Raw genomic sequence first — 9,938 nt, 5'->3', positions numbered from 1 at the left:
TGGTTCTGGAGTTATTCAAATTACCCTTTTCTTGATTTCAATTTTTCTATAAGTGAACGAACATGGGAAACGGAGGATTCTGCCTTGTTCTAGAGGTTTCAGAATATAGACACTTTGTTCTGGAAATTGCTAAATAGAACCGTGAATTTGATTGGTTGATATGCATTGGAGATTCAAGTAGTTTTGAGTTATTGAGGAGAATGAAGTTTTCTCTATAGTAATTAAGGTTGAACAGGAATCATACAGTAGTTCTGGTCAGCGTCGTGCTTGGATATTTCTTTGTGACAACTTCGAACAAGTTTTCTATCCTTGCATGCTCATTTCCGAAAGATGCTACACCTTACTGCTCTTCCTAACAGATCAAGAGGGATGCCCTCACATTTTTCCGTGTATATGTTCCTCGGTGGGATGGGAATGTATAGGTACTCGGTGGTGTAATGCCAAATCCCTCTTGGATGTAAGTCAAGGTCTATTTCATAATTCTTAGTTCAAAGTCTAAAGTACAAGTAGTAACAAATATACTCAACTGGTGTAGCACAAATAAGCATTTTAGTGTTATTCTAAAGGTCTGAGAGCAACATTTAAGCATTTAATTCTGCTCAAGTGTGTGTATTGCCTTCATTCTAATTGAACTTCTGCACTATTTCTTTAGCTCCTGTCTTTTGATTTATACTCTCAGTTCTGGGTAATCTATTCGAACAGGTTAGATAAGAAAAACGAGTGCTTCCCCGGTTACTTAAAAGTTGAATAATTAGTTCATAGAGGCTAACGAGCAGAAAAAACTGGAAGAAAAGCTTGGTGATCTGCTTCTCAAAAACGCAAGATTTGCTGACCTCTGTGGCTCTTCTGTAGAATCGGTGAATGGTGATGATGAAGGAACCAACTCCTAGAAGAGACAAAGAAAATTATAACAACATAAACAAAAATAGCTATAGTAGTATGAGATGTCCACATTGCGCTGGTCCTCTTTCCAAGGAGATGGTAAAACAACTAATTCTTGAACCCCTTTTTAAAAAATCTTTCTGTTTTGTGTTTTCATCATATTTCTCGGTGTTAATACCATGTTATATTGCTTGAGTGTTTCTCTCATTCTATTGCAGGAGACAAGCGAGTGGACTGTTCCACCTTTAATCCGGGATAGCTTTTCTATGGTTCGATATCAATGATTTATGTTAACTCATACATTTCAAAGAAATATAAATGATTTATGTCGACACTACTTTGTTTTTTCCTTTCTAAAGTGATAAAATTAGGTTCTTTCCTGTATTCTCTGGACATGATTTGAGTAGACCGCTGAATTCGACAAATTAAATTGCACATGCATTTTCTAGCATTAGCAGTATGAAGAAAGTTTGAAGAATTCATATTTGAAAGTTGATTATAGCGGAATCATTGGTATTTCAAGTTGGATTATTAATCTTGATTATTGAAACATATGAGAGCTATATAATACAAAGTGCCTATAACTTTAGAAATGCGTAAATTTATCTGAATGCCAACCCATCTATTAAGCGGTTGATGAAATTGCCAGTAGAAAATGTATAACATAAATTGGGACAGAGTTCTAAATTATGCCTTAGCAGTATGTTTCTTCTTAATTCCTGTTTTGTTACCAAATCTGACCACGCCCTCCCTCTCTCTCAGTCACCCCCTTGCTAAACTACACCCTAATATTTCAGATTGGTTCTGCGGTTGGTGGTACAACAAGCGCATTCTATGGCTTCAACCATGGTATGTAATAGTGTTTTGACCTTCTTCCTTAGTTTCTTTCTGTATTCATATTCTTGTTGTTGACATGCTCTATTTATTTATATCCCCTTTCGGAGGTGAAAACAGGAATAATACGTTTGGGATGTAAGAAAAGACATACCGTTAAGGATTAGAAAGTTTATCATGATTTAATCATGCTACTTTGGAATAATATGCTTGGGATGTAAGAAAAAATATATCACTAAGGATTAGAAAGTTTATCATGATTTAATCATACCGCTAATGTGCTGGGATGTATGGAAAGACATATGTATACCAACTTTCCAATTCCTGTCCGTTATCATGATTGAATCACTTTCTATAAAATCAATTATCGTATAAATCTTGCCTATCACAGAAGAAAGGAAAGGAAGCCCTCAAACTCTTAATAATTTAGCATATAGCTCAAAGCTTTTTGAGAATTTGCTGTAATATTTCTTCAACTGTTGATGTTCTTATCTTCTTCTTAGTAGTTAATTACTGTTTACTGAGTATTTATGAAAGGATTTCTGACAAACAGCACATGCACTAAACATGAGTAAAAGATGAGCAAAGATCTTTGGTAGTATGCTGTTTCTTTGTAAATCAATCTTCCTACTTAGCAGAAGTATTTCTGTTCTCTATTGTACACGGAGGATAACACATACCTGTCAGGAAGCACCTGTTGAGTCAACACATACCTGTCAGGAAGCATCTGATGAGTCATTGAACATATTTAATTAAGTTCATGTCTGTACTGGAGCCTAACTACTATTTTTTACGTACTTTATATGGTGGCATTTGGTTTTTAAAAGACACTTCCAATTTTACACCTTCTAAATCTGAGACAGTTTCTGTTTCTCAAAAGAAGATATGTCAGTTCTGAGATGATTCATTTATGTGCAAATACTGTGCATATGTTTTATGGACCTGGTGTCCATATTGATGCGAAAATGTTGTCTGAATGACACTCACTCATATTAATGTTAACCAACATGTGCGGTCTCGATCTTGTTCCTCTTGTTTCTACTTGCAGTGATGCCAATTGTTAGGAGGTGGGTTAAAGGACCTATGTGGTTGCATTTCCTTGTTGGTGTAAGTTAATTCTTCCTTCTTTTTTTCTATATTTCCTTATATTGTGAGATACAAAGGGTATGGTGCAAGGAGGCTTAGAAGAAGTTTATGATAATTTCTCAGTAAAGCTCATAAATGCTAGCATTCGTTGGAATTACGAACTTTGAAAGCACTAGGCTTTAGTCTAGGAGTGCTAGTGTCCATCTTGTAAATTGTATATATTGTCAACATCACCTGCGAGTCATAAATAATTTAGGCAATAGTAAAGCATAGCTACATACATGACAAAAGTATACAACTTATACTGCTTATTGGAAAATAAAAATAAAATTGTCTCACTTGTTCCTATTCTCTGGTGGTTTTAGTGCTCTTTTCCTTGCCGGCTTTCCTTTTTCCGGTAGCATTTTCATTGACGGTTAAATGCTGTTTTTGCAAATTTTTGTGCTGGGTTTATGCAGGCCCCTCCTGTAATTGTTTTCTCATCTGCATGTGCCGGGCTAGCAGGTTTGAACAACTTCTTTCAAACGTTTAATTCTGTCTATTCTATAAAAATAACTTGGTTTTTGTTTCTGGATTGTATGCTCGTGACGTGTAATTCTTGAATGTATTCCCTTATTTTGTTCCATTTGACATTCTTTTCCATGGTTGAAACCTTACAGGTGGTGCTGTTCCAGCATGTGCACAGCTAGCATCTTCTTCTTACCATGCTGCGATCTCATCTTCCACGTTACCGCCTACAGCCTCACAAGATGAAAACATGAGAAAATCTACTTCTTCAACTTTGTAGCTTAAACGCTGAGAAGAGATGTTCTTACTATCAGGAATCTTGTGCATTACGCGGGATCATCTCATAGTTGGCGACAGTCTGTTCACTCCTTTTTACTAGTTTCTGTTGTGTTTATGATGTCTACTTGTGTCTAGTGGAATTAGTCAGGTGTGCTCGAGCGTCGGCATGACAGTTATCACAAACCAAAAAAAAAGAGATGTTTGCTTCTGTTTGGTGGATTTCTTTTTCCCTTTGAAGAAATATATTATTAGTCTATGTAATGAACTTTTTTATTTTGTAAATTCCAACCTTTATTTTTATGTGATGATAGAAATTTTTCCCTTTAAATGTGTCAACCTCCATTGAACTGTATTCTTATGTAAAAACAGTTGTTTATCTTAATTTTTATACTATTTGAGGAAGTCTAGCAGCAGCATATTCTTCATGGCATCACTATTGTTTTTCTTTTTTTAACTTTGGTTTTGTTTTGTAATGTGTGTTGGTAAACTTGATCTGACACTTCAAAAGGAAATATGGTTGCATTCTATAATTTCACCATGAATTCACTTATTCTACGAGCCACACGGGTTCGAGACAGAATTTGAAAGATAAGTACGAACAAATTATCCAGTGTACAAAGCATCTCGTGTTAGTAGGGTCCATTAAAAGGCAAATATCGTGATTTTGTGTCTTCTTAGTCTTCTCATCTCTGGCTATTTGTTTCAGGCGCTGCCTTTTGTAAGGTTGTGCTATTTGCTTAAACAAGAATATTTGTAGTTTTTTGTCCACCTATGTTGCTCAGACTCATCAAAAAATATCAATGAATGCATGTCAGATTTACCAAAAGTAGTTTCATTTTGAAGAAGTGGTCGTGTTAGTAGGGTCCATAAAAAAGCAAATATCGTGATTTTATGTTTTCTTAGCCTTCTTATCTCTGGCTATTTCTTTCAGGCGCCACCTTTTGTAAGGTTGTGCTACTTGCTTAAACAAGAATATTTGTACTTTTTTTTCCGCCTATGTTGCTCAGACTCGTCAAAAAATATCAATGAATGCATGTCATATTAACCAAAAATAGTTTTATTTTGAAGAAGTGCACAAAGCATCTCGTGTTAGTAGGATCATAAAAAGGCAAATATAGTGATTTTGTGTTTTCTTAGTCTTCTCATCTCTGGCTATCTGTTTCAGGCGCTGCCTTTTGTAAGGTTGTGCTACTTGCTTAAACAAGAATATTTATAGTTTTTTTTCCGACTATGTTGGTCAGACTCGTCAAAAAATGTCAATGAATGCATGTCAGATTCACCAAAAGTAGTTTCATTTTGAAGAATCCAACATGGGTTCAGCATCGAGAGTGAAGAGTCCGTGCAACTTAGTTGTCCACAGAGAAATCAGAATCTCCTGAATCTGCATTTTCTGCCATTGTTTTGAGAGGAGACACATTAAACACTAGAATTTACGGAGAGAAAATCGGTATCCGATGGTAATAAATGGAAAATATAACAGTTGTGGGAGGCATAACAAAGTTAAGAAAACTTTAATTGCATAAATCTGAATATTTTACAAAGTTAAAAGTCCAGCCCTTGTTCTTAAGCAACACCGTTTGGAACCTCAGTTACAGTCATCTTGCTAGTTAATCCAATTAACTTTTGAGTTTCATCGTCCATCTTCACATTATCCTTTTTCATCCTCTCCGCAACTATCATTGGCATCTTACCGGCATTCACATAAGTTCGGAGAAGTGCATTATATATTTCTGTGTTCACATATTTAGCATGTCGAAGGGTAACTAGCAACTGTTCTGCCACCTGAATGTTGCCCTGCTCTTCAACTACATGAAACATCTCTTGGACCATCTTTTTATCAGGATCCCACTTTGAAACACTTGTAACAGTTTTCTTGAAAAACTCGAGAACTTTATCTATTTCCTTTTGCTTCAAATAACCCCGCGTAAGAAGCTCCCACGTGGTGCAGCTAGGAGAGATGCCTTTCTGCACCATTCTTTCTTGAAAATCGATAGCCTTTTCCATCTTATTTTTGTTGATGTAAGCAGCGAGAATTAGATTCGCAATCCTAGTATCCTTCGTCACGGTAACAGCTTCCCATTCAGTGTACAGATTCATTGCTTCTCCAAATTCATCCAACTTCAGCAAAGAAGATATAATACAAATACACTCTACATCGCTCAATTTACCAAAGATTGACTTCATCTCCTTCCATATTCGGAAAACTTCATCCTTGCTCTCTAGATTTGTATGCAAACTAATGAGAGACGAATATGCAGATCGAGCCTTTTTGGAAATCCTTTTCTCCATTTCTCTCAAAGTTGACTTTGCCTTATCCGGAAGTGAATTTTTAGTGTATATGTTGGTTAATGTACTAAATGTTATCCAGTCAGGGTCCAATTTTGCCTTCTTTAGCTCAAGGAATGTTTTCTCTGCAGCTTCAACGTTATTCTGCGATGCAAAAACTGCCAACTCCAGGTTGTATGTGACAATATCAGGAGAAGTATTTTTCTTCAATTCCTGAATCAAGCCTGGAACCTTATCTAGTTGCCCTTGCGATATGTATAAGGAAAGCATATGATTATACGGAAGAGGATACTTCAAGAAACCGCATTCGGACATTTTTTCCATCAAAGCCTCGGCTTTAACAATGTTCTTGTGCTGGACATAGGTGTGGAGAAGTGCAGTACAGGTGGTCTGAACCTTCAGTTTATCAGGTAGGTCTTCAAAAAACTTCTCCGCGCTGTTCATACCACGAATTTTTGCAATCAAGTCCAAATGAACTGCATAATCACCAGATAATAGTTGGATATCATCTTGCACCCTCATCCATTCACAAATCTGTAAACATATATTGCAGATTTATGTGCTATTAAATGTGGAACAAGTATCCATGATTTTCAGAAAACTGTGATTTTCTCACAAGGGAATTTTAGAAAACTATGAGACGCTTAATCAAGAACAAGGACCATAATTAATATTAACAAAACAACAACAAACAGTGGGAGAAATAAATTGTATGTTTGTATTAAGCTGTTACAACATGCTTGCCATTCTCAACATCAGTGTTCACGGTTTATTATCAACAATCTAAGACATTCCAGCAAGCTTGAAGATCTCTAGCAATTCTCTTTACATAAGTGAAGACTCAGTAGCAATTGGGATACCATAAAAAGCAGTTACCTTCTCAATCATATAGAATTAGTAAGCAACTTGTTTGAAATACAATGAAGCACCGTGTACATTGAATTGGAACTCGTTTTCAGCAATTTAACCACATGGAATATCTCATTCGAGTATTCAATAAATGAAATGAACAGTTCTTCCCCTACCCCATCCATATTTAGCCATTTTTGGTAAAATATAGAAGCTCCCAACAAAGCATTCAAAGAAAAAGCATTCCAGTGCAGTAATATACTACCACTACCACTGAAAAACTAAGAAGCAAATGACAAAGTAAATCATGAAACAGTTAATAAGGAGGAAGAGATACCTCAAGGGCATGTTTATATCGTTTGTGTCTTCGCAACTCCCGGACAATGCGATTGAGCTCATACTTGCGGACAGGGTGCCCTTCTTCCTTCCACTTGCGTATTGTAATGACAGCACTGCGCTTTGCATAGACTAAGCTCAAAAGCCTCTTTCCTAGTGTGTCTCTGCCACGAGAACTCGTGGCAGAACTAGTGCCACCCTCTAAACTAGTAGTAGTGCTCGTGCCACCTGATCTTGTGGACTTCACTGTTGTAGCAGCTTCAGTCGATAAAGGGCGAACAGCAGCACAAGATGTCCGAACCAAACGGACAAACATTTTAATTACAGACGCTCTTTTGTGTTGTGCGTGCTTTGACAAGATCGGACATGAGATAACCATAAAAAGAAAGATATCAAGACAAGGCACATTAGACCACATCATTTACAGATATTCAAGTCTAACAATCCTTGTAACAACAAATTATACATCAAACGTACTTCACTTTTTCATATAGGCCAGCTTGCTTGCACCTCGACTATTTAACCGAGTGCTGGCTATCACCTACCCAGACAGATACTTGATACCTGGTAACTCTGTTCACCAAGGCGTAGGAAAATGGGAAGAAATCACCTACGGTTATTTGAACCTCCTGAGACTTCATAATTCTTCTCGCACTCAAATGTTATATTGCTCGGACTCTTCAAACGTGTTGCTGGACCATATCGGATACTCCAAAAATACACTATTTTTTAAGGATCCGACACGCACACGAAAACATTTTAGGATAGTCCAACATAACTCAAATGTACTTCACCACGTCGTCTAAATCAACTACCCCAATTAACAGTAAATCTACTTTCAGACATTATGTTGACCTCTTCCAATTAAGATTTTTAATACTAAATCCATGACCTTAACCACTCATTCTCAACTCAACTACACAATGCCCAATAATTCCCCAGCTTAAGCACAAAAAACAAACCTCTGTTAATATTTGTTTAATTCAAAACATTTCTCTTTAGAAGAAATACAACTATCCACCTTTTTTGGATTGTTTTCTTCCTTAGGAACCCTAGAGAAACCCGCAGCCGCTGCCCTTCGGGTTCACACTGGCAGTGGCAGGACTAAGGGACCAAGACTTTCACTAAGGTGGTTCGAAAAATGAAAAAGTAAACACACGAACTAACCTAAGAGGGTCCAATATCTACTATATATACCTATAAAATAATTTCAACTATATATAAATAGTTTAATTTCCCGCCCCTAGGAACAAGCTAGCTCCGCCCCTACACTGGGTAAATCCGCTCATGTGCAATAACTCGTAAACCACATAGCAAATGTAAACCGCACTAAGCAAACCCAGTGCGACGAGCTCTTGGATTATTATCAATTTGCCATTTTAAGCATATAAACATGATTTTTATTGATTTAGGCACCAAATAAACTTTCATTTTAATGCATTTAAGTAACAGCCAAAAATACATGCTATAAATTTGAACTGAATGAAAGAACTTAGGCTTATCGACGAATTATAGAAATTTAAAAACTGATAATTAATAAGAATTCAGAAGAAAATACACCTACTGTGTGTGTGTGAGGGATTCGCAGGTCAATCTACTAGCTGGCGAGAGAATTGGGATTTAGGGTTTAACACTTCAATCTCCGTGTTTATTTCGGGTTTTCCACTTGGCCCAATCAAATATCAAATTTAACCCGAAGCTTTTAAACAAAAGAAAAAAAAAAGTAACAAAATTCAATCCATCAAAACAAATTTTAATTAAGCATGTGTTTTGACCAGATGGAGTTGCTCGGTCGAAGATGGGGCTTTTTTTTTAGGTTGTTTTATAAGGATATTTGTTTATCTTTTTTAGTATTTTTTTTAACCGTACTTTATGATATATTTAAGATTATAAAATTAAAATTATGTTGATATATTCTAGATAACTTTAATTTAATATCATAAAATTAAAAATCATCTTAATTTCTTAAATTTTATATCAAATTAAAATTAGATAAACAATTAAAATGAATGTAGTACTTACATTGAAAATCAAGAGTATGCAATTATAATAGTGGATGAATCATAATTTTGAGAGTTTTTCATTTGTATATCATTATCGACAATTCCATCCATGTTATTTATATGAGATTCAAATCTAAACTTTATTTTATATTGATCAAAACTTTTTCTTTCCAAATTCCAAAGTGTATCATGAGGAAATTCATCGTTTTATACAATTTTTTTAACTATGATTTTTTTAGAATTTTTAACTTGTTTGAATTAGATTCTTTCGATTTTCATATCGAAAATATACTTACAAAGTTGTTTTAATTCTTTTATTGATTGACATTAATAATCCTAGGACTTTGTTCCGAGAAATATATTAATACTTTTTACTCAATCTCCATCATAAACTATCTACATTCTAAGATGTTAATTAAAAAGGAGAAGTCCTTCAAAGCGACATTGGGGGTAGCAAGAAGATGCATTGTGGTCCTACCATGACGAAACAAAGAAATGAAAGGTCATTTTGCATTGAATATTCTTTAACCTCCCCACAACGATGACTATGTTATTCTCGGGGAAGGAATGCTTCTATTGATGGGCCGATGTTGTCTTTGATTTTAAGAATCACGAAAAATGTATCAAAATATGCGCTTGGAATAAATCACATTGATACAACGAGCCTATTTCGTCTCTTCTATTCTGTATACCAATAAAATGAGCATTTGGTAAAAAAAAATTCTGTCACATTAAGGGTATCAAATAGGATATTGTCAGCAAGAAAAATATCAAATCGCATGCCAAAACTAACCACAATGAAACATAAAACCCCCTTTCTTTTAATTTATTTGATATATTTTTTTTTAGTTTGTTTAAAAAAAATAATTATTTTTC

At 35.3% G+C, this 9,938-nt stretch overlaps 2 protein-coding genes across 4 annotated transcripts; one reads left to right on the top strand and one right to left on the bottom strand.

Moving 5' to 3' along the window:
• Positions 1 to 702: 702 nt before the first annotated feature.
• LOC107867915 lies at positions 703 to 3,916 on the top strand (the record flags this gene model as incomplete). Its single annotated transcript, XM_047393629.1, is given in 6 exon segments — positions 703 to 981; positions 1,101 to 1,151; positions 1,680 to 1,731; positions 2,765 to 2,823; positions 3,261 to 3,306; positions 3,462 to 3,916. Coding segments are annotated over 6 exon segments (456 nt in total). The 3' UTR covers positions 3,590 to 3,916.
• A 1,101-nt stretch (positions 3,917 to 5,017) lies between these two features.
• On the bottom strand, positions 5,018 to 8,913 carry LOC107867902 (pentatricopeptide repeat-containing protein At4g02820, mitochondrial). 3 transcript variants are annotated; one of them, XM_016714399.2, is made up of 3 exons: positions 8,620 to 8,866; positions 7,061 to 7,408; positions 5,018 to 6,408 (listed from the first exon to the last, which is right to left on the bottom strand). In XM_016714399.2, exons 2-3 carry the CDS (start codon positions 7,373 to 7,375, stop codon positions 5,152 to 5,154), a joined length of 1,572 nt encoding a protein of 523 aa, XP_016569885.1. In that variant the 5' UTR covers positions 7,376 to 7,408; positions 8,620 to 8,866; the 3' UTR covers positions 5,018 to 5,151. The 3 variants fall into 3 exon arrangements, with proteins under 3 accessions (XP_016569885.1, XP_016569879.1, XP_016569872.1); XM_016714393.2 differs by having other exon boundaries at positions 8,624 to 8,866; XM_016714386.2 differs by having other exon boundaries at positions 7,061 to 8,913.
• Positions 8,914 to 9,938: the final 1,025 nt, after the last annotated feature.

The sequence above is a fragment of the Capsicum annuum genome, chromosome 1 (assembly GCF_002878395.1).
Source record: "Capsicum annuum cultivar UCD-10X-F1 chromosome 1, UCD10Xv1.1, whole genome shotgun sequence".
Taxonomy (NCBI): domain Eukaryota; kingdom Viridiplantae; phylum Streptophyta; class Magnoliopsida; order Solanales; family Solanaceae; genus Capsicum; species Capsicum annuum.
Note: the sequence above shows the minus strand (reverse complement) of the source record. Positions and strands in the feature narration are given on the sequence as shown.